Source organism: Nerophis ophidion, linkage group LG05, assembly GCF_033978795.1.
Source record: "Nerophis ophidion isolate RoL-2023_Sa linkage group LG05, RoL_Noph_v1.0, whole genome shotgun sequence".
NCBI classification, from domain to species: domain Eukaryota; kingdom Metazoa; phylum Chordata; class Actinopteri; order Syngnathiformes; family Syngnathidae; genus Nerophis; species Nerophis ophidion.
The window spans coordinates 42,584,778-42,610,518 of NC_084615.1; the positions used below are offsets into that span (position 1 = coordinate 42,584,778).

At 40.7% G+C, this 25,741-nt stretch overlaps 1 protein-coding gene across 2 annotated transcripts in view; it reads left to right on the top strand.

The window, feature by feature from the left end:
* Positions 1-25,741, top strand: part of atad2b (ATPase family AAA domain containing 2B) — a 131,541-nt gene that overhangs the window by 33,175 nt on the left and 72,625 nt on the right. For both annotated transcript variants that reach the window (XM_061901005.1, XM_061901006.1), the window contains exons 16-23: positions 109-417; positions 938-1,085; positions 2,287-2,473; positions 2,539-2,724; positions 3,431-3,566; positions 12,469-12,662; positions 12,774-12,933; positions 23,560-23,682. In XM_061901005.1, the coding sequence (XP_061756989.1) occupies positions 109-417; positions 938-1,085; positions 2,287-2,473; positions 2,539-2,724; positions 3,431-3,566; positions 12,469-12,662; positions 12,774-12,933; positions 23,560-23,682 (1,443 nt within the window). The remainder of the gene's footprint in view (positions 1-108; positions 418-937; positions 1,086-2,286; positions 2,474-2,538; positions 2,725-3,430; positions 3,567-12,468; positions 12,663-12,773; positions 12,934-23,559; positions 23,683-25,741) is intronic.

The window sequence follows — 25,741 nt, forward strand, 5'->3', positions numbered from 1 at the left end:
ATAATAAACCAAAAGTATAATAATATTACTGTTTTGTAGTTAATATCTTTCAATTTTTCTATTTGTTGGTACAAGTTTTTTTTCTAAGTTTACTATGTTGCTGCCCAGGTTACTGTGGTGCCGACATCAAAGCACTTTGCACAGAGGCGGCCCTGGTGGCACTGCGCCGCCGCTACCCTCAAATATATGGCAGCAGTGTCAAGTTGCAGTTGGATGTGGCCTCCATCGTGCTGGGCCCAGGCGACTTCAGCAAGGCCATGCAGTCGATCGTCCCGGCCTCCCAGAGGGCCCTGGCTCCCTCTGGCCGGGCGATGTCGCCCATCTTGAGGCCCCTACTGGCCGGCTCCTTCTCCTTGGTGCTCAAAGCTCTCGTCCGAGTCTTCCCTCACGTTCAGAGTAACTACAGGGACACACATGGTAAAGATTACTACTTCACTTAAAACATATCTTCCTTATGTGATTCAGGAGGCTATGGGGGTGCTGGATCCTTACTAGGTGACGTGAGGCAAGCTAAAAGGTGCTAACAGCTGGATCAGCTTGTCAACAGCCATGAAGTTAAATTGTGTGTTGACTCACAGATGTCAAGAACCCCAACTCAATGTTGGCAGTAGTCCCGTCCGTTTTATTTTTATCACGTACATTTTTCTCGCTTGGCATTTTTTTAAATCACTTTTTTCAACACGCTTACTCCCTTTCACCAGTCAGTAGAGGTTTGTTTACACCAGAGATGTCCAAAGTTTACACAGTGCAGCGCCCCAAAAATTTTATTTTAACAGCCCTTTATTGCATTCACTTGTTTAAATCATACTAAATACAACACAGAATGCAGAGGCACACACAGTCCTTGTTTGGGTTGGCACCTACCTCCATGTTTGTGTCTGAATTTTCCTGTTGATATGTATTATTTGTATAGTTATTAAAGCTCTGAATTTGTCAGTGTTAGGCGATGACAATCAGCTGCTTGAAGACGACTTGTACAGCAATGACGATAATGGGGACGTTTCCATCTTCGAAAACCAGTCTGCTGCATCCCCGACGAGTTTGTTGTCTTCTGCAATGCACAGACCCTTCATTCATTGCACCTTGTGAGTTATCTACTATTCCATATTACATACAAACCGCATCTTCTGCTTTTAGTTCCAATTGCTTGTAGATAGAGCGATAGATAGTACTTTATTGATTCCTTCAGGAGAGTTCTCTCTTTATGGAAAATTAATCTGACAAGTGACTTATTCGCGGAAGTGAAAAACAGTGGTGTTCAACCGAGCTAAGATTGCTGTTGTGCAGCAAGCAGTGCACAAACTGTCCGAGTGTACAATAGGCCTTAGTCTTCCTGCAAAAAGAAGATACGAGAAAAAAATCAAACTATGCAATGTAATCTATCTCTATACTTAATTGAAAAAACATGTGTTGAGTTTATAAAAAGGATTATCCGTTGGTCGCGTTTCCAGACATGTCGAATTATTGTGCTCCAGACATTATTCTGCGCAACAAAACAAATTACAACTTGGAAAAGTATGGAGGTGTACAACTTATTTGTGTGTGGCTGGGTCAAGGACATTTGTATCAAGACTCTCCTGGATAAATGCGCATCATTTTTGCGCTCGGGAAAGGTTGTATTTTATGATTTAACTTCGCATCTACAGCCATGTTTGTTGCACGTGGCATTTAAGAGTATGCATGTTTTTTCTTGTCTTTATGAAAATATAACTATAGATGTCAACATTGTGTATATACTGAAAGCTTCATTTATGATTGTTGCCTTTGTCAAAAGTTTAACGCGTTTATTTTGGCTCACATTTGATTTATTTGATTTAGACTCACTGAGTTGGTGCTTTACGAAACACTCGTAGCAAAAATGTGTTTTATGAAATACAAATATTATCAAGATAATACTTAAATGGAAAACACTAAACGTTAAGTCTTAGTAGGCAAAACTTTTACGAGGTGATCACTGTAAACTCATGCATTCTTCGACTCTGCACCATTAGACTGGAGTGCGCGCTACTTTTCTCGTCGTTTTATAAAATCTCTGTCTTTCGCCCTTCTTCTCTCGAGAAACTCTGAAGTAACGTATATCCTTTACGCGATTTAAACGTTTCGTACAGTCAAAAACAAAGGCAATCATAGGCCATTTTTCTTTGAGAAAGGCTAAATGGCCCCTAGTACCCAATGTGAACAGACGCTGGCTTGACCACTGCACGTATTCAATGTGCCATACGTGAACCGGATGTGACATCATATGCAACCAAGCAATTAATTGATCAGTTTTGCTCACCATTGCAGCTCCGCCCTCCAACAGCCCACAGCATACCGGCCCCGTTTGCTCCTGGCTGGGTCCCCGGGCTCGGGACAAAGCTCCCACCTTGCACCCGCTTTGCTACATCACCTTGACAAGCTGCCGGTGCACCGCCTTGACCTGCCTACTCTTTACTCCATCAGCGCCAAGACGCCAGAGGAGTCATGTGCTCAGGTAACGTACAAAAAAAGGTTCACAACAACATCTAGCTCTTTAACCTCCTAAGAAATTCACTTCAGGTTTTCCGGGAGGCCTGCCGTAGCGTTCCCAGCGTAGTGTTTGTGCCGCATATCTCCGAATGGTGGGAAACAGTGAGTGATACTATGAAGAGCACCTTCCTGACCTTGCTACAGGATGTGCCCTCTTTCTGCCCCGTCCTCATCCTCGCCACGGCAGAGACCTCCTACTCACAGCTGTCTGAAGAGGTGAGACCTTTCCTTTCATTTAATCCCACTCTCCTCCCTTTCCAGCTGTCTTGTGTCCTGGCTTTACCATCCTTGCTGCTAGATTTATTCTTCTACCACCGAGTTATGCAGTCAGGATCACCCATTGGGGGTTACCTTGTAAGGGCTGGATTGCTTTAGTGTGTGGGGAGACAGAGATAGTTGGGAAGCAGAAAAGAAAGTATGCTGTTTTTCTTGTCTAGAAAAAAGGAGTGTTTTAATTAGTTCCAAGGTCTGTCAAATATCTATTTGCGCCTGAATGAAAGTTTCAATATATTAACATTAATCAATATGGCACACTCTTTTGTGTATAATTCCAGAGTCAGGTGTACAATTACAAAATTCTGAGGTACACATTATCCATCCCACTGCATGTTAGCACCCTTCAGACTATATCATGATGAAAAACAGCAAGGGATGATCACTAATCCTGTGCTACACTGTTAGATACTTCCCCCCCAATTTTTTTTCCCCTAATTTTCCTTATCTGAGAGGGAACATTCAAGTCAGAGATAAGAGAGATTGATGTGAGACAGAAGAAAGAAAGCCTTATAAAGTGGAAAAGACCTGCCTGGTCAGCAAAAATTGGTCTTCCCAGCAAGTGTGGCCTTGAACTCCCATCACCATGCTAAAGTGAAGCGAAGCAACGCTTTTTTCTTATTAAGTATTATTGTCATCATGGCTGCAGGTGAGGAATATGTTCCATAAGGCATACGGTGAGGTGATTACTCTACATCCACCAGGGGAAGAAGAAAGGAGAAGCTTTTTTTCCGACCTGCTTCTGGTCCAAGCATCCAGAGCCCCACCACGCACTAAGAATTCAGGTATGTATGGACCAAAAGATTGGCCTAAATAACAACAAGGAATGAGAATGGAAGAAAATGTACATTATTTTAGCAGCTTTGCTCAAGTGTACATTCCCGGTTATCGTTATTATAAAGGTATTGTTGGATTTGCTCATTAAGCCGGTAAAAGACCCTAACCTGCATACTTAGCATAATATATATACGTGTGTGTGTGTGTGTGTGTGTGTGTGTGTGTGTGTGCATATATATATATATATATATATATATATATATATATATATATATATATATATATATATATATATATATATATATATATATATATATATATATATATATATATATATATATATGTATATATATATATGTATATGTATAACTAACAAAAAAAATATTTTTTGAACCCAGATTTATTCAAAAAATCCCATCGACACGGTATACTTGGCAGAAGAAACATTAAATATAGTTTTTAGTTTTTAAGAGCCGTGTCTATCTTGCCTTTGTATTTGTAAAGGTTGTATTTTAATTATAAAAGCAAAACAGATATTGCACGTCAGATTCATGTTACGTTACAAGTGTTTACTTTCTATTGTTGACGCCTCCGTGTCATATCTTCCGAGTATAGATCTAAAAACTCACATCCTATACGTTCAATCTGCACAAATGTATTAAGCCTGGTGTAAAATCTTGCGTCACGTAACCTGCGACCCCAACCCCATGTCGCTTCTTGCAAGGCTTACGTGCACCTCCCAAAAACCAGAGGTCCGTGTTGCCGGCGACACAGGACGCAGAGCTGTGATTGGTCAGTTTTTGCCAAAGAGGGTCCCTGAAAACAGGCGAGCAGACTTTGTGCTTGAAATGCACAAATTATTGTATGAAATTAAACAACAGTGATTAAACATTTTCATGACAACTGATATTGTGTACTTAATATCTAAGTGTGCTCTAAAGATAATTACTTAATGTGTTTTTTCTCAGCTTGTGTTGTTGCGTCCAGAAGTCACAAAGTACAACACTTTTTAACTTTTACTGCCAATGTTGTGCTAACAGATTCATTCCTGACACATATTCCTTCTCGTGCGCACACGTCTTTTTATTTGTTTTGTTTTCAACACAACACTTCTCATTCTTCGTCAATCTTTCAGGCAGGGTGCATTTACAAACGTGAGCTTTGAACACAACCACTCAGATTAGCACCAGCATGACATTACCTTACACTAGTTATTTAAAAAAAAAAAAAAAAAATTAAATTTAAAATGGCATAATAGCTTTTCTTGTCGCTTGTCCTGAATGGCCAAATAGCATTGCAAATAATAATAGCATCCTCTGCCGCGACTTTTTCAGAAGTTGCAAAGTCAATCTCCACAAACTTATTTTTCTCTGGTTTATGATTCCCGAACGCGGCCACCGCTGCTGCTCTTTGCTCCCTTCACCTCCCAGGGATGGGTCGAATGCAGAGGATAATTTCACCACACCTAGTGTGTTTGTGTGTATCGCTGGGACTTTAACTTTATAAGAAACGTCCATTAACAGTAAACCGATGATTCTGAATGATTAGTTCCAGTGCAGACAAAGATGTCGATGTTGTGGTGGTCTATCGTCACCCTCCAGAAGTACGAATTACAGTATCTAGTTAATGACACCTGCAGTTGCTTTTTCTGGAGACACTGTCCCTTAGTATTTTGGAAGAGAATTACAAGTGTGGCGCCACCCCGCCACTCCCCCCCAGACGAACTATAAATCAAACATGACTCCGTCAGAGGGGATGTAAGCTATGTGGCGTGACAGTATATTCCAGCCTTTAGTTGTTCAGAAAGCAATGTGCTTAGATTGTGGTTTGAAGTTTGTAATAAGGGAAATGTGTTCTCTTGTATTCGTGTTAGCATTTTGGCTAGCTAGATATTGGCATACCAGCTTGCTTCATGTGTAGATGAGCAGTATATTTGGTCCGACAGTTTATCGAAGTGCAGTTTTTTATCACGGTTTTACGATCATTTTAATGTTAAACGGTAATACTAACCGACGAGAGTTTTACACCATGGTTTATCATTACTATCGTTACATTATTAGAACTTAAACAAATTGAATACAATTTAATTAAAGGAAAAAAAGGAAATTATCTAATCTGTTCACGGCAGGGAATGCTTTAACCTAATGTGAGGCCCTTGGTGTTTAATGTTTAAGATAATTAAGAACACATGATAAATAAATTGTTTAATATTTAAGTTTTGTGAAATATAACAATCAACAAAGTACATGATTATGGTAAAGTAACTGCTTAACTGTGATTTGATACAACATTTTATATTTTATAAATGCAAAACATAATAAACTAAATATATAATAATATTACTGTGATAAAAAGTACAAATAACAGTAATATTATTGCAAAACAAACTAAAATTATAATATTACTGTAATAAAAATTACAAAATAACAGTAATATAATTTTGGTTTATTATGTTTTACACTTATATAAAATGTTTTATCAAATCACTGTTAAGCAGTTAGTTAACCATAATCATGTACTTTGTTGATCACTATATTTCACTAAAATTTACAGTAATTACTGCGCTGTACGTGAACGGGGACATACAGTAATAGACAGTTGCAATAGCCAATCAGATCACGCGTTGTTGTCAGTAAGGCCTTTTCTATTTTATATGCCATGAATGGAGATCAAACCCTACTTCAAAAGCGCTGATATTCGATAAGTAACTTAGCCGACGAATAATGAAAATTAAATGGGTAAGTTTTCCAGCATTGGTATATCACCATGTGGATGCTTGAAGAGCATTCACGCTTTTCATTGGTTTCAGCAGCTGCGCGCGTTTGTGCCATAGCGGAATGAAAAGGAAGGTGAATTAGGGCTGCATTAGTACATCTGCGCGGGAGCATTTCAGGGTTTTGGGGAACGAGCGGGAGGTTCCCCAGAGAGTGGCAAGGCTTGGAGGTGTGTTCCGGGGTAAAATCCATGCCTGTTGGTTAGGGCTGGATAATTACACAAATTTTGATTTTGATTTTGATTATGGCTTCTCACGATCATGAAAACATAATAATCGAAAAAAAAAAGATTAATCATCATAGATCATCGTAGTTGCTACTTTTTATTTGACACAGCAATAATTAGTAATCACTAAACTCAACAAAAAAAGTAAGGTACGTGATTTCCTTGTTGAAGTAACCACGGACGGAGTCACATAATTGGCCAATAAAACAGAGTCAGCTGATAAACGCAAAACAATATCAGGGAAATTGACATACAAGTGACTGAAGTGCTGTCATTGTGAGGAGAAGTAACATTTGTGTGAGTAAAAAATGTGTCTGGGACCGCTCATTCAGCCCCAAAATGTGTCCTTAACTAAACAATGTCAAGACGGCCTTTTGAAACCGCGACTAAACCCACAAAGCTAAAGTGAGCAAGAACAATCCATACTCATACAAAGACATCTCATCTGCTTGTGTTGTTGTGAATGACGACATTGATTTAACATTATTGTATAAACAGGGGGCTTCAAGGTGGCAGAGGGGTTAGTGCGTCTGCCTCACAATACGAAGTTCCTGCAGTCCTGGGTTCAAATCCAGGCTCGGGGTCTTTCTGTGTGGAGTTTGCATGTTCTCCCCGTGAATGCGTGGGTTCCCTCCGGGTACTCCGGCTTCCTCCCACTTCCAAAGACATGCACCTGGGGATAGGTTGATTGGCAACACTAAATTGGCCCCAGTGTGTGAATGTTGTCTGTCTATCTGTGTTGGCCCTGCGATGAGGTGGCGACTTGTCCAGGGTGTACCCCGCCTTCCGCCCGATTGTAGCTGAGATAGGCGCCAGCGCCCCCCGCAACCCCAAAAGGGAATAAGCGGTAGAAAATGGATGGATGGATGGATGTACAAACAGGAGGACAGCAGCTGCTACTTTTTGCAAATTTTATTTTTACGGCCTCAAGTCCTTTCTTAATGCGTCAAGCTAAGAACAATAAAACAGCACATATCCGTCACAATAATATCCCGGTGCACCATATTCGGTCTGACTACGCTAACAAATGTTTAAAAAAGTACCTTACACAAGCATAATATACAAACCCCGTTTCCATATGAGTTGGGAAATTGTGTTAGATGTAAATATAAACGGAATACAATGATTTGCAAATCCTTTTCAACCCATATTCAGTTGAATATGCTACAAAGACAACATATTTGATGTTCAAACTGATAGACATTTTTTTTGTGTGCAAATAATCATTAACTTTAGAATTTGATGCCAGCAACACGTGACAAAGAAGTTGGGAAAGGTGGCAATAAATACTGATAAAGTTGAGGAATGCTCATCAAACACTTATTTGGAACATCCCACAGGTGTGTAGGCTAATTGGGAACAGGTGGGTGCCATGATTGGGTATAAAAACATATGGAAACAGGGTTTGTACTTAAAGCACTTGTCGATACATTTATACAATAATATTAATTGACCTAAAATCCATCCATCCATTTCTACCGCTTGTCCCTTTGGGGGTAGCAGGGGGGGCTGGAGCCTATCACGGCTGCATTCGGGCGGTAGGCGGCGTACACCCTGGACAAGTCGCCATCTCATCGCAGGGCCAACACAGATAGACAGACACCATTCACACTCACATTCACACACTCTTTGACTTAAAATACTGGTCAAAATTCTCCAAAGATGAATTGCGCTAATAAATGTGAGGATTTTTGCATTTAATTATAAAATGTTTCATTGAATTTTATTTGCTACAAAAAGCACACACTTTATGGTGTTAAAATAAGAGTAAAAGGTAAAAAAAAAATTAAAAACAACAAAACAGGAGAAAAAAATTAATCTATTTTATTTTGCTTTTTACATTTTATTGTTACTACTATTATTTTATTTGTGGTTAATTAGTTACTAATTTAAATACATTTTTTAAACTATATTTAACGTTAAGTTTTGGAGGGACAATAAATACTAGCGTTTTAAAATTAATGAATGAATGATTGATTGTGTAATTAACCTTGATTATAATATCAATCAAAATAATTGTGATTATTATTTTTTCCATACTCGTCCAGCGCCACTGTTGGCAAGCAGTGGGTCACTCAGCTGGAGGGTATGGCACTGATGTAATAATGTATTTATTTTGTCATAATATTTTTGGAAGCGACAGGCGGCCAGTTGATCTACTGTTTGTCCTTGTTCTCACTCACTGCCGCCTATGTTTATGAAATGTTTACGGTATTCTGCTTAAAGTAAGGATTCTAATAGGTGTGACATGAAGAGGACTGGGATGTTTGTTACAATTTCAGGAAAGTTTGTGTTGATGTACCTCTAACACATTCGTACACACACCGGAGTTAATTTTAGCAGGAGATCACACTTTTCTCACCGTGGTTTGTTTGAGAATGAAGAGCCTGCATAAGACCTCGGCTTCTGCCTGGCTCAGCTCTTACAAACGTGTAGTTTACTTTAACCAGTGAGATGGTGCTGTGGGCGGGCCAATGCTGGAGACACTGGCACGGCTGTATCTGAGCCAAAATAACCAGTTTTTCATGGGTCTGCCTTATTAAAAAAAGGCATTTGTTCAATGATTGTTACATTTAAAATGATAGTAATGGTGATAGAAATAATTATTACAATGTATTACCAATAATAAAAAAATTATTACCGTATTTTTCGGACTGTAAGTCACAGTTTTTTTCATAGTTTGGCCGGGGGTGCAACTTATACTCAGGAGCGACTTATGTGTGAAATTATTAACACATTACCGTAAAATATCAAATAATATTTTTTAGGTCATTCACGTAAAAGACTAGACGTATAAGATTTTATCGGATTTAGCAATTAGGAGTGACAGATTGTTTGGTAAACGTATAGCATGTTCTATATGTTATAGTTATTTGAATGACTCTTACCATAATATGTTACGTTAACATACCAGGCACGTTCACAGTTGGTTATTTATGCGTCATATAACGTACACTTATTCAGCCTGTTGTTCACTATTCTTTATTTATTTTAAATTGCCTTTCAAATGTCTATTCTTGGTGTTGGGTTTTATCAAATACATTTCCCCCAAAAATGTGACTTTTACTCCAGTGCGACTTATAAACGATTTTTTCCTTCTTTATTATGCATTTTCAGCAGGTGAGACTTATACTCCGAAGCGACTTACACTCCGAAAAATACAGTAATATAAAAAATGCCAAATATCACACGGGTCAATTGATCTCTACTTGAGACAAAGTAAGCCCGTACATTAATGTGGCCAAAGTAAATAGTATTTACTGTACAGGTAATGTTTTCACATTCTAACTATTCCCATTGTTATATGCAAGGAAATAAAGGATAAGCACTTCGGGCAGTGCTTCTCAAATATTTTCTGTTACACTCCCCCATCAATCCAACACTTGGCCTTGAAATCTACAGGAAGTAATAGTTCAAGTAATCAGTTGAACTACTCATATTCCCGGTAGCGGCCACCGCTGCTGCTCACTGCTCCCCACACCTCCCAGGGGGTGATTAAGGGTGATGGGTCAAATGCAGAGAATAATTTCGCCCACACCTTGTGTGTGTGTGTGTGTGTGTGTGTGTGTGAGTGTGTGAGTGAGAGAGAGTCAATCATGGGTAATTTAACTTTACTTTTGACCGAAAGTGTATAAAGAGGAGGAGCTGTTTGTCCCAAACTTGTTGTTCAAGATTTGAAGTCTGTTATGGACATCAGCCCTAGAGGGCAGTGTTGTTCTCTATGTGCTTCTTCCCTGCTTGCTGTGGATTTAAGATGTGCACCTTTCAGCTACAACTAGCCGTTTGAGGCAAATGTGTGTGTGGATCTAATTCATATTCTGTTGGCATGCAACTGAACTAAATATTTTGCCTGCCCGGCGTATAACGCGTCACATTGTCTGTAGATATGAGCAGATGTAAATTTTCCCTTTTGCACACACTTTGTTAATATTGCCTTTCCTCCTTCCCATCGGAGTCATACCTTCTAAACCCTAATCACATCCACATCCAGCCGTTAATCTGTCCTCTGCCACTGCCCCAGTCCTTCGTTTAAGCGCAATATAGGGAAAAGTGTCCACGTCCGGTCCACCTTTGGGCTTTAAAATGGAAATGATGCGGAGCGGTTATCCGCTGACTCCTCTTTGATACCATGCAGGGATCCCCTCCTTTTCTCCGCCTGCTTCTCTTCAGGGGTTTCTTAGGCACGAGCACCATTGCAATCCTAAAACACAGGAAAGAAAATGCGATGTTAGCGCCTGACTATTATGCCTAATTAGAGTCAGGAATGCCCGGTATGAAGGAGAGCGTAGGCGCCGCGGGGCCTAACGATGCTGGCTGACTTCTTGACTGTGGACGATTGGACGTTTGTTTTTCTTACTCTTCGGTATCATCTGAATAGAGACTACAACATTTCCTAGAGGACGCGTGTGGACTTGCTAAACGGAGTTTTTTGATTTGTGTCTTACTTAATGCTTTGCACTGGCGTGTGTGTGCACCTAATAAAATGCACGACTGACGAGTGATTAAAAAACATTTATGATGTGCTTTCGGCTCCTTGTAGGTTTGCGCTGGTCTTTAAGATAATCATTGTATATCCAATACCACCATATATTGTTTCATCGAGGTTAGTTACCGCTGGAGTATAGTGCATGCTCTGCAGATACTGTATTGATGTTAGGGCTTAGTTGTTACCCACATAGATTGGTAGTTCACTCTTGTCGCGAGTTAACTTAACAGTATGTCAACATTACGTTGGTTAGTAAGACTCTTTCTGTTTGATGACTGTCTGTCTAATCAGTTACTGGTTATGTGTTGTCTCTGTCGAGGCAGAGAAACAATTTTCCAAGTTGTATCTACAAGCTACTTAGACAAACATAATACCTGTTTTTGAAGGAGTGTCAAATCTTTCTGTGGTTGTCCAAATGTATCCAGAGCTGGTCACCACAAATAAAATTATGTATTGGAAACACTGGACTACACATTGGTGGATTGAGAAATATATCATTTTAAAGTGCTACCGTGTGACTGTTGCCTTTAAAAAAAAGTAGGGTCACATTTAGTGATGTCCAGATCCGATATTGATATCGGCCCAATATCCAATAATTGTTATTTTTTTGGTGCTGTCTGCTTGCGTGTAAAATCTCAGATATAAGTGCGCTGAGACAAGCAGTCACACAGTGTGTTTACTTGTGCAAAGTTTGGCAGCCAATTAACGGGTCATTCCATCCATCCATCCATTTTCTACCGCTTATTCCCTTTGGGGTCGCGGGAGGCGCTGGTGCTACAATGGGGCGGAAGGCGGGGGTTATTGTCTTTCACTAAGCACACGGGGTTGGTCTTTTTTGTATTTTGGTGAAGTCATTTACAAACAGTAAACATGGTAGGCTATTGGTTACTAGGAGCTAACGGCTACACAACAGTTAAGCACAAAAGCTAGACATCTTTAATAATTGTCCTTAATTTAACAATATTGCAGTTTAAAACACAACATCAAGCATCAAATAATTAAAGTTGTACATTACTTACAGTTATTAAGTCTCCAAGGCAGAAGCGTACTAAAAAGTATCCAGTAACAAACGTGTCTGCATTATTTAATTTACGAGGTCATGAATTATTGTGGCTACAAGGTCTTGTCAATAATTACCACTCCACTTCAATTTAGTTAAACAATTAATTTAAGACAGTCTATTTCCATTCCATTTGAGTGTATTATATACCTACCATTGTTCTGAATAATTTCACCTGATCAAACCTTTTACAACATTCCACACTAAATAAGTAATGATATTATGTGCCGTGATTCAACTGATATTATATGGCATTGATATCAGTATTGGCCAATAGTCAAGGTTTTAATACCGGTATCTTATCGTAAGTGGAAAAAGGTGTAACGAGACACCCCTCGTCACATTTTTACGTTCATCCCTCTAGAGAGGACTGAGGAAGTGTTGCCGGTGGCTGAGGCCCCGGGCCCCAGAGTCCTTTCTGCGGAAGAGCAGCGCCGCCTTGCTGAACAGGAGGAGAACACGCTTCGGGAGCTGCGGCTCTTTCTCAGGGACGTGACCAAGCGCCTGGCCACGGACAAGCGCTTCAACATCTTTAGCAAGCCTGTCGACATTGACGAGGTGAGAAACAACATGGAGAACCTAGTGTTGTGCTGCTCAGACAGGTTTTTTAAGGTCTTTATGGGTCGTCACAGGTTTTCGGCTGACATGTTCTCTTTGTGTGGCTGTCAGGTGTCCGACTACCTGGAGGTGATTCGACAGCCCATGGACCTGTCAACAGTCATGACCAAGATTGACAAGCACCAGTACCTGACGGCCAAAGACTTCCTGGTAGACATCGACCTCATCTGCAGCAACGCGTTAGAGTATAACCCCGATAAAGACCCAGGAGGTAAGACGGACAATGGCCATGCCGATAGACATGGACACGCTATACATACATCTTCAAATGCAGCAGAACTTCTTAAAAGCACGTTGTCAAATAGAAATAAGCTTGTCGCCTTAATAAAATCCATACAATTCCATTGTAAATTATTAGGAGTTAGTAAACACGGCAAATATTAAAACATAACTCTGTACATTTAATAAAAACATTGCAATTTTCCTAAGGTTAATTACAGCGCCCCAGACGTTATTAGAATTCCATACACTACCTAAGTATTAGCTGTAGAAATGGAGCTGAATTGGATATTGACAACTTTTGGAGTCGTAGCGTAATTTCGGTAATGCACAACTTCCCTGAGCGGTGAATCAGTGTGATCATTTGTTTTTGCAGTTTTGTTGCGCTCCATTAGTCATTGAGCGAGGCGAAGAGAAAAAATAAAAATCATTCGATTTTAAAATCTAATGACCTCTTAAGTTAGCCTACAGGCGCTGTAATTAGAAAAGCTCAGGGCGCCTTGTGTACATGTCTGAAATTCAAATGAAGAAGGTGAATACTGTCTGCCGCTGAAAGACGCACTTCCTCGCTCCCAGTCTGTGCTGTGGAAAATGTGGAAAGACTGCATATGCATGAAAATTTAATCTCGCCCCTTGTCTTGCAGCTAAAATTGATTTTCCTTGTGTTGCTCTCCTCTCTTGCCTTCTCGTTGCCATCTTGAGCATTGGAACATAACCGAAGACAAATACATACACAAGTAATGAACGAGACCAGCTGTTTGCTTACAAACTTATCAGAATATAGAGTGCACTTTAAATGGCGGCGTGGACACACAAGAAAAATGTCCCACTTTCACTGAAAGAGAACGTAAGGGAAAGCAGACGAGAATGATATTAATTGAAAGCAGCATACAGTGCTCCTGTTTGCACCCATTTGCTTGATGTAACTATTTTAATTCCCGCCTTTCCTGATACTGATGGGAAGTAATTCTTCTGCCGGTCCAAATGAATAAATCATATCTGTCTTTGCAGGCGAGTGCACGCTCATTTGTTAGAGCGCAGGGCATACCAATGATACACTAAAGGGAAGGAACGCAATTAGGGAGTTTAATAAAGAAGACAAACGGGAGCCTCAATCCTGCTTGCTTTGGCCCAGAGAGGGTGGCCATGATGTGGCACAATTAAGCCTCTAAGCATGATGTAGATGGGTCATTATTATCCACTGGTGGTCAGCTTGTCTGTTATTGTTGTGTTCGTTTAGATATGATTATCCTGCTACATTGCTAATTGAACAGATCGTTTAGGGATCTTCCAATCAATGTTTATGCTTCTGATTCCATGAATAAGATGTCCATCCATCCATTTTCTGCCGCTTATTCCCTTTGGGGGCACTGGTGCCTATCTCAGCTACAATCGGGCGGAAGGCGGGGTACACCCTGGACAAGTCGGTACCTCATCGCAGTGAATAAGATGTATAACGGTATTTTTTCAATTTGTCAATGGTGAATGCTATTGACAGTTTTGTATACAATTGTTTAACTAAACAAAGTCAATAGTGCACAACATCTAAACAAAAGCATAACACAGTAGGGCTGCAACTAACTATTATTTTGATAGTCAATTAGAACAACGATTATCTTAAAGTTTGGTCAACTAATTGGATAATAAAGCGTACACATTTGATGGTTCCAATTTTTCCATCGACTGCTAAATACACTTTAAGTTATTTTAGAAATGTCCCTACGAACAACAAAAATGACTAATTCCTCATGAATATTTATTATCAGTTGTTACAAAAATTTAAATGTTTAATAAAATGTTGTCCATTTAAAAGAAAGGAAAGGTAAAGTGCTAAAAAAAAAGTTGAACTGTGTTTATATATTAATAAAAGTTAAAATAGCAGCAATTAAAACAAACAACAAAACACAAAATCTAACTTCCTCAAAAAAAAAGCATGTTGTGATGTTTAAAAAGCTGCACACTGGTGTATTGACTTTTGATTAACTCTTGGTAATTTTAGCTCTCTAATAAAATCAATGTATAGAAATATATATTCTTACAATGTTGGCTATTTGATAGATTGTATGTTTAATCCTATGATACCTCCGCATTTGTGTCTGTCTGTCTGTGTGTGTGTGCACGCGCAGTTCACGTCTGTGAAATTGCCTGTTTTTACGGCATTGCAAATAGACTCAATGTGTAGAAATATATATTTGATTCGTAAAATGTTGGATATTTAATGGATTGTATATGTAATCATGATCCCTTCGCGTTGGTGCCTGTCTATCTGTCTCTTTGTGTTTGTGTGTGTGTGTACACGAGCGGTTTGCGTTTGTTAAAGTATCTTTTTAGGGCATTGCAAATTGACTGCTTTAAAACGTACTTGAATAGATTTAGACAAAGTTTAGCTGGCTGACTTTTGCTAAAATGATAATGTTATTTTTTCAAAACTTCGTCTCACTCTTGTTAGTTAGAGTAGAATAGAAAGTACTGTATATCATGATCCCTGGGGGAAATTCAGCACCACAGTTCGCTCACAATAAACAATAATATAATAAATAATATATGACATATATTCTATATATAATATATCCATCCATCCATCCATCTTCTTCATATTATCCGAGGTCGGGTCGCGGGGGTAGCAGCCTAAGCAGGGAAGCCCAGACTTCCCTGTCCCCAGCCACTTCGTCTAGCTCTTCCCGGGGGATCCCGAGGCGTTCCCAGGCCAGCCGGGAGACATAGTCTTCCCAACGTGTCCTGGGTCTTCCCCGTGGCCTCCTACCGGTTGGGCGTGCCCTAAACACCTCCCTCGGGAGGCGTTTGGGTGGCATCCTGACCAGATGCCCGAACCACCTCATCTGGGTCCTTTCGATGTGGAGGAGCAGCGGCTTTACTTTGAGTTCCTCCCAGATGACAGAGCTTTTCACCCTATCTCTAAGGGAGAGCCCCGCCACACGGCGGAGGAAACTCATTTCGGCCGCTTGTACCTGTAATCTTATCCTTTCGGTCATGACCCAAAGCTCATGACCATAGGTGAGGATGGGAACGTAGATCGACCGGTAAATTGAGAGCTTTGCCTTCCGGCTCAGCTCCTTCTTCACCACAACGGATCGGTACAACGTCCGCATTACTGAAGACGCCGCACCGATCTGCCTGTCTAACTCACGATCCACTCTTCCCCCACTCGTGAACAAGACTCATAGGTACTTGAACTCCTCCACTTGGGGCAGGGTCTCCTCCCCAACCTGTAGATGGCACTCCACCCTTTTCCGGGAGAGAACCATGGACTCGGATTTGGAGGTGCTGATTCTCATTCCGGCCGCTTCACACTCTGCTGCGAACCAATCCAGTGAGAGCTGAAGATCCCGGCCAGATGGACCCATCAGGACCACATCATCTGCAAAAAGCAGAGACCTAATCCCGCGGCCACCAAACCGGAACCCCTCAACGCCTTGACTGCGCCTAGAAAATTCTACCCATAAAAGTTATGAACAGAATTGGTGACAAAGGGCAGCTTTGGCGGAGTCCAACCCTCACTGGAAACGTGTCCGACTTACTGCCGGCAATGCGGACCAAGCTCTGACACTGATCGTACAGGGAGCGGACTGCCACAATAAGACAGTCCCCATACTCTCTGAACACTCCCCACAGGACTTCCCAAGGGACACGGTCGAATGCCTTCTCCAAGTCCACAAAGCACATGTAGACTGGTTGGGTAAACTCCCATGCACCCTCAAGAACCCTGCCGAGAGTATAGAGTTGTTCCACGACCAGGACGAAAACCACACTGTTCCTCCTGAATCCGAGATTTGACTATCAGGCGTAGCCTCCTCTCCAGTACACCTGAATAAACCTGGATCACACCTTCCGGTCCCCCTTCTTAAAGAGAGGGACCACCACCCCGGTCTGCCAATCCAGAGGTACCGCCGCCGATGTCCATGCGATGCTGCAGGGTCTTGTCAACCAAGACAGCCCCACAGCATCCAGAGCCTTGAGGAACTTCGGGCGGATCTCATTCATCCCTGGGGCCTTTCCACCGAGGAGCTTTTTAACTACCTCAGCAACCTCAGCAACCTCAGCAACCTCAGCAACCTCAGCCCCAGTAATTGGAGAGCCCACCACAGATTCTCCAGGCACTGCTTTCTAAATGGAAGACGTGTTGGTGGGATTGAGGTCTTCGAAGTATTCCTTCCACCTATCCACAACATCCACAGTTGAGGTCAGCAGAACACCATCCGCACCATACATGGTGTTGACAGTGTCCTGCTTCCCCTTCCTGAGACGGCGGATGGTGGTCCAGAATCGCTTCGAAGCCGTCCGGAAGTCGTTTCCCATGGCTTCCCCGAACTCCTCCCATGTCCGAGTTTTTTCCTCCGCGACCGCTGAAGCTGCACACCGCTTTGCCTGTCGGTGCCTGTCCACTGCCTCCGGATTCATATGAGCCAAAAGAACCCGATAGGACTCCTTCTTTAGCTTGACGGCATCCCTCACCGCCGTTGTCCACCAACGGGTTTTAGGATTACCGCCCCGACAGGCACCAACTACCTTGCGGCCACAGCTCCAATCAGCCGCCTCGACAATAGAGGTGCGGAAAATTGTCCACTCGGTCTCAATGTCCAGCACCTCCCTCGTGACATGTTCAAAGTTCTTCCGGATGTGGAAATTGAAACTTTCTTTGACAGGAGACTCTGCCAGACATTCCCAGCAAACCCTCACAATGCGTCCGGGCCTGCCAGGTCTGTATGGCATCCTCCCCCACCATCGCAGCCAACTCACCACCAGGTGGTGATCGGTAGAAAGCTCCGCCCCTCTATTCACCCGAGTGTCCAAAACATGAGGCCGCAAATCCGATGACACAACTACAAAGTCGATCATGGAACTGCGGCCTAGGGTGTCCAAGTGTCCAAGTGCACATATGGACCCCCTTATGTTTGAACATGGTGTTTGTTATGGACACACTGTGATGAGCACAAAAGTCCAATAACAAAACACCACTAGAGTTCATATCCGGACGGCCATTCTTCCCAATCACTCCTCTCCAGGTTTTACTGTCGTTGCCAACATGAGCGTCGAAGTCCCCCAGCAGAACAAGGGAATCACCCAAGGGAGTACTTTCCACTACTCCGTCGAATGTGTACCCAAAAAGGGTGGGTACTCTGAAATGTTGTTTGGTGCGTAAGCACATACAACAGACAGGACCCGTCCCCCCACCCAAAGGCGTAGGGAGGCTACCCTTTCGTCCACTGAGTTGAACTCAACGTGCAGGCTTTGAGCCGGGGGACAACAAGAATTGCTACTACTCTACTTTGCGCACTAGCTCAGGCTCCTTTCCCCCCAGTGAGGTGACGTTCCACGTCCCAAGAACTAGCTTGTGTAGCCGAGGATCCTACCGCCAAGTGCCCTGGCTTCGGCTGCAGCCCAGCTCACATCGCACCTGACCTCTATGACCCCTGCTATGTGTGGTGAGCCCATTGGAGGGGGGACCCATGTTGCCTCTTCGGGCTGTGCGCGGCCGGGCCCCATGGGAACAGGCCTGGCCACCAGGCGCTCGCCATCGTGCCCCACCTCCGGGCCTGGCTCCAGAGGGGGGCCACAGGGACCCGCGTCCGGGCGAGGGAAATCTGGGTCCTCGATATGATTTCTTCATAGAAGGTTTTCGACCTGCTCTTTGTCTGATCCCTCACCTAGGACCTGTTTGCCTTGGGAGACCCTAGGACAACATAGCTCTAGGATCATTGTGACACGCAAACTCCTCTACCACGATAAGGTGGCAGCTCAGAGAGGACTGTGTAGAAATATTTATGATTGAATCACTAGTTTATTTATTAACAAGTTTTTAGTTATTTTTATAAATTTTTTTCCAAATAGTTCAAGAAAGACAACTACAAATGAACAATATTTTTCACTGTTATACCGTTTAATAAATCAGAAGCTGATGACATAGTGCTGTATTTTACTTCCTTATCCCTTTTTTTCAACCAAAAATGCTTTGCTGTGATTAGGGGGTACTTGAATTAAAAAAATGTTCACATGGGGTACATCACTGAAAAAAGGTTGAGAACCACTGTTTTAACATAACATATTATGGTAATAGTCATTCAAATAACTATAACATATAGATCATGCTATATGTTTACCAACCAATCAGTCACTCCTAATGGATAAACCCGATGAAATCTTCTTCCTCGATGTCGCTTCTAAACAACTCTGCCAACTCCAAAGGTATGCGCCGCTTCCTCTTGACGTTTCCCTCTGCATATTTCACTACATCCAGCTTGTAATCTGCAGTACATGATTTCCTTTATGGTCCAATTTATGTTCAGCCCTTCTCAGTTTTTATAAGTTACCGCCAACGATGAAATGAACCATTTGAATATCTATGGCAATAGCATATAGCAGTTAGCATTCCATGACCCACAATGCACTTTTGCTGTGACCCTCCGCCGCCGAATTCTTATTGGTTGACGTGTGTGTGACGATTGCTGACGTGTGTGTGACGATTGCTGACAATTTCTTGGTCTCCTCTGCGAATGAGATAAATACTATTATTTGATATTATGTAATCTGCAGTACATGATTTCCTTTTCTGTGCCATTTTTGTTCAGTACTTCTCAGTTTTTATAAGTTACCCCCAATGATGAAATGATCCATTTTAATAGCTATTGCAGCAGCATATAGCAGTTAGCATTCCATGACCCACAATGCACTTCTACCATGACCCTCCCCCGCCGAATTCTTATTGGTTGACGTGTGTGTGACGATTGCTGACGTGTGTGTGACGATTGCTGACATTTTCTTCGTCTCTTCCGCGAATTAGATAAATAATATTTGATATTTTACGGTAATGTGTTAATAATTTCAAACAAGTCGCTCCGGAGTATATGACTATGAAAAAAACTGCGACTTATAGTCCGAAAAATACGGTATATATGCTATTAACCAAAACAGGTAATTGTAAAAAAAAACAAGATTATGATTTATTTGTACAATTTCAGAATGTGCTTCTTCCATTTTTAAACAAAGAAAACAATATTAAGTTGTCTCTATGTTTAAGTTATAGTGCCGTGATTTTACCAGTCCAGCCTACTCAGGAGCAGATTTTTCTCCATATGGCCTCAGATCTAAAATGAGTTTGACACCCCTGCTGTACAATGAGAAACTGGAAATATGTGACGTCATATTGTAATTGTATGCATGTTCGAAATTGATTGGCAACACTAAATTGGCCCTAGTGTGTGAATGTGAGTGTGAATGTTGTCTGTCTATCTGTGATGAGGTGGCGACTTGTCCAGGGTGTACACCGCCTTCCGCCCCGTTTGTTGCTGAGATAGGCACCATCGCCCCCCGCGACCCCAAAGGGAATAAGCGGTAGAAAATGGATGGATGGATGCATGTTTGAAATAAACTTACACCATAACCTCCCAACACTTAAAATACAAAAGATAAATAAGATTATGTAATCAAATACGGTCCAATAACAGGACAATTTCTGTAACTGCAAGTGCACTATTTAGACAAGAGGCTCTTCTGCATCCATTTAGCATTTTTGGAGCATTTGAATACTCTACTCATTTTCCTTTTTGGATTTTGATCAAGTGCTCCAAATGTCTATTCAGCATAGAAATGAGCTGCTTGCACAATGCATGACTCATATCACATGATTTTTTATATATATATATATATATATATATATATATATATATATATATATATATATATATATATATATATACTCGAATATATATATATATATATATTCATGTGTATATATATATATATTTGTGTGTGTGTATATATATATATATATATATATATATGTATGTGTATATATATATATATATATATATATATATATATATATATATATATATATATATATATATATATATATATATATATATATATATATATATATATATATATATATATATATATATATATATATATATATATATATATATATATATATTCGTCTATATATAGTGTATCTGTATGTATGTATATTTATATAGATATTAAAGCGTTTTGGTTATCATTCCAAGTATAGTAAAGCTCTATATAAATACAAAAAAAAGATGTTTATGTATGCAGGGTTTTCCCACTTGCGGTGTTAAGGGCGTGGCTAGAGGCTCGGTCAATATGACAGCATCATATACTTTGCTTAAGAATCGATCATATATTCTTTAAAAAAGGCTATAAAAAAGTTTCATAAATTTAAAAACAAATCTCTGTTATTAGTAGTAAGTATTAACATATTGTTTCTTATATCATTTTGCTCTATATTTGTAATTATTATTGTACAATGTAACACCAACAGTTACAGTGGCAATTGCTGGTCTTTCAAGTAGGACAATGACATTTTTAGCCTCTCTCTAAACATGAGTACAGTCTTCAATCACTGATAAAAGATTAAAAGAAGCTAGATTTTACAAATAAAATGGTATTTAAAGACTCTTAAATACTCCATAGTAACAGGAACAACAGAATGAAAATTAAAAAAGGCTCCGGCAGTGTCTTGTATTTCAAGATTGCCGATTTGCTCATTTTGCTCTAAATCAAAAAGGGATTCAGCCTCAGACAGATCATGAACGGAAAGATCCACCTTAACTGTGATGCTTTGTGTGTCTGTGTACGTTTGTGTGTGTTTTTGTGAAAGTGTTTGTGTCCGTGTGTGTGTGCGCAACCATCCGTTCTACAGTGAAAAAAATCTGGCTTGTTGCAACGTAATTAATGTTCAATCAACGTTGTGCCACTTCCCCTTTTACACAGCTAGAAGTGCAGCCCAAAAGAAAAGATATAAAGAAATATGACCCTAGCATAGAAGTTGAAACACGACATTTAAAAGGAGCACCGGCTTTAGTGACAGGTTTTAGTTTCACTGTCTGCTGCTGTTTACCGGTAATCCTGCACTGAATGTGGACTTGCAGGCGCTCACAGGAGTCTTTATTAGTCCTGACACACACACACACTAATTTAATCAGGAGAAAACATTTTTACATCTTAATATTTTTTGTAATAGGACATGTACTAACAAAAAAAGCATATAGATATTTTGTGTTCAAAAATGTTTTGAGTTTGTCGATAAAAAAACATTTTTTTCATGAAATAATGATTAAACTTGTTTTGTGTTTTGGTTTAGCGAGAACATTGTTTTGAATGTTCTCATGACTTGCTATCGATTGACTGCACTGAGAATAAAATGACCTGGATGAATGAGAATATCCATAAGCATTTTTTGCATATGTTTTATACATTTTTCTTACAATTATTACCTGAAAAAAATATTTGGGGGGGAATTAATTTGTAAAAAAATTGTATAGTGTGTGAATGTGAGTGTGAATGTTGTCTGTCTATCTGTGTTGGCCCTGCGATGAGGTGGCGACTTGTCCAGGGTGTACGCCGCCTTCTGCCCGAATGCAGCTGAGATAGGCTCCAGCACCCCCCGCTACCCTGAAAAGGACAAGCGGTAGAAAATAAATGGATGGATGTATAAACACTTTTTTAAAAAATGTGATTAATTGATAAGTCTAAAAAAATAATGGATACATTAGTCAGTTCGAGAAATAATCGTTCAATGCAGCCCTAGTGCATACCTCGTATAAATGATATATAATGTCATGTTGCGCAGCGTTTACATTACAGTTATTTTGGTGAATTGTGATAACTTACTTGTAATATTCACAAACGTGGCAAAATTGCTCAGAATCAATAGTGACATTGAGGATTTCCCAATTACAACACAATGTGGCAGTTGTGTCACTAATATTTTCGATCGAGAGTTTCGAGCAAAAAACATAATAATAAATGATAATAAATAAAGTAATATATCTGTGCAACATCATGATAAATCTAAATTCAAAAGTCTTCCTTCAGAATTTTAAGCAATATGAACGGGTCTTTCAGCTTTGAAAGGGGACAAATCAGAAGTGCTGCTAAGTAATAGTAGACTGGGAGTTGAAGCAGACGAGCTCCCACCCGGCCATCTGCTATTTGCCGTGCTTTCCTCTGTGAAAGGCAGTTTCATAATGCGCACGCGCGCACACCCGCACACGCGGCCACTGCCCCCATCACAATTAAGCAGCCTTCCTCCAATTGGACAAATGTTGGCAGATTGTGACCCTGCCGCCACTCTCTGCGTGAGCGGCTCTGCCGTCGCCGCCTGCCTGTCTGCCGTAATGAGAGATGGCCTGTTTACGGTGGATACGCTTTTAGCCTCTACTTTTCAGCTTTGCCTTTCATTTTCATGCTGTGGAGTCACTGAAAATGGGGTATTAATAATGCCCGAAAACATCAGAGAGGAAGGGGATGCCGTAGTGAGGTGAAGACTGGTGTGAGAGAACACGTGGGATGAAAGTGGGTGTCTTATTTTGGACTAAATGGACGAAGTGTCAACATCGAGACCCTTTTGCATTATGCCTGCAAACATTTCTCACCAAAACCAACATTGTGGTAAATTCAGGCTTCAGGGATCGTGCTGCAATCCTTTTTCTCACAGATGCACTCAAATGAGGCATGATGCCCACCTCAAACGCATAATAGGATGCAGCATTTAAACAACGTTGAATGTTTGGGGAAAATGTACAAAGGTTGTCTACAGAGCAAAGTGCATTACCTAGTGTGTTCCCTTCTTTCTTAGACAAGGTGATCAGGCACCGAGCATGCAGCTTGAAGGACACGGCGCACGCCATCTTTGCCTCAGAGCTTGACCCCGAGTTTGATCGCATGTGCGAGGACATCAAGGAGACACACAGCAAAAGTGGTGAGCCTTTTTTCCAATACCTTTGAGACCGAAAACATTGGGGTAACACGTCCTGTAACCCGCAAAGTCAGGCTTCAAGAATAAAAACACAATTTGTATTTGCCCCTTTTTTTTCTCTGAATGTTCTCATATTTTCAAATGCAGATGTTGAAAGGTATGGATTTATGTTAAAAATACGGAAAAAATCAAATGTAGTTAAACTTATCAACATATACAGTGGGGCAAAAAAGTATTTAGTGAGCCACCGATTCTGCAAGTTCTCCCACCTAAAATGATGACAGCGGTCTGTAATTTTCATCATAGGTACATTTCAACTGTGAGAGACAGAATGTGAAAAAAAATCCAGGAATTTACATTGTAGGAATTTTAAAGAATTTATATGTAAATTATGGTGGAAAATATAAATTTGGTCACCTCGAACAAGGAAGATCTCTGGCTCTCACAAACCTGTAACTTCTTCTTTAAGAAGCTCTTCTGTCCTCCACTCGTTACCTGTATTAATGGCACTTGTTTAAACTCGTTATCTGTATAAAAGACACCTGTCCACAGCCTCAAACAGTCAGACTCCAAACTACACTATGGCCAAGACCAAAGAGCTGTCGAAGGACACCAGAAAAAGAATTGTAGACCTGCACCAGACTGGGAAGAGTGAATCTACAATAGGCAAGCAGCTTGGTGTGAAAAAATCAACTGTGGGAGCAATTATCCACTGATGATCTCCCCCCAGCAAAAATCCCAGAACCACACGGGGGGACCTGGTGAATGACCTGCAGAGAGCTGGGATCAAAGTAACAAAGGTTACCATCAGTAACACACTACGCCGACAGGGAATCAAATCCTGCAGTGCCAGACGTGTCCCCCTGCTTAAGCCAGTGCATATCCAGGCCCGCCTGAAGTTTGCCAGAGAGCACATGGATGATACAGCAGAGGAATGGGAGAATGTCATGTGGTCAGATGAAACCAAAATAGAACGTTTTAGTATAAACTTAACTTGTCGTGTTTGGAGGAAGAAGAATACTGAGTTGCATCCCAAGAACACCATACCTACTGTGAAGCATGGGGGTGGAAACATCATGTTTTGGGGTTGTTTTTCTGCTAAGGGGACAGGACTATTGATTCGTGTTAAGGAAAGAATGAATGGGGCCATGTATCGTGAGATTTTGAGCCAAAACCTCCTTCCATCAGTGAGAGCTTTGAATGGTTGACCAAATACTTATTTTCCACCATAATTTACAAATAAATTGTTTGAAATTCCTACAATGGGAATTCCTGGATTTTTTTTTCACATTCTGTCTCTCACAGTTGAAGTGTACCTATGATGAAAATTACAGACCTCTGTCATCATTTTAAGTGGGAGAACTTGCATAATCGGTGGCTGACTAAATACCTTTTTGCCCCATTGTGCAAGTTCTCCCACTTAAAATGATGACAGAGGTCTGTAATTTTCATCATAGGTACACTTCAACTTTGAGAGACAGAATGAGAAAAAAAATCCAGGAATTCACATTGTAGGAATTTTAAAGAATTTATTTGTAAACTATGGTGGAAAATAAGTATTTGGTCAACCATTCAAAGCTCTCACTGATGGAAGGAGGTTTTGGCTCAAAATCTCGCGATACATGCTGTATGTCCGTAACCTGTGAAATAACTAATCTGTAACACCACGGTTGTTGTAAGCGCAAACACTGAGGCACTGTTATTTACTGCAGTAACATCACCTTCCGAAAGCATGCTACGGCATTAGCTGTAAGATAGCTTCTGTGTCAGCAGCTAAATGTGTTTTGAATTTGTAATGCAAAACACAATGTAAAAGTACACCAATCTTACTGACTGAAAAACATGAACAATCATATTATAGTATCTGTAAAGTATTAACCCACATTTCATATTTCGTTGGTACAAAGTTAGCTTGACAGTGTATGTAGTTAAAAACAAGCATGATGTGCTGCATGTATTATGATCAATATTACAGTGACTTACTCAATGGACAGTTTTCTGTTTGATCAAGCTGGCAGGGGTTGTTTTTTTCCCCAATTTATTTTGTGTAAGCACTCCATTT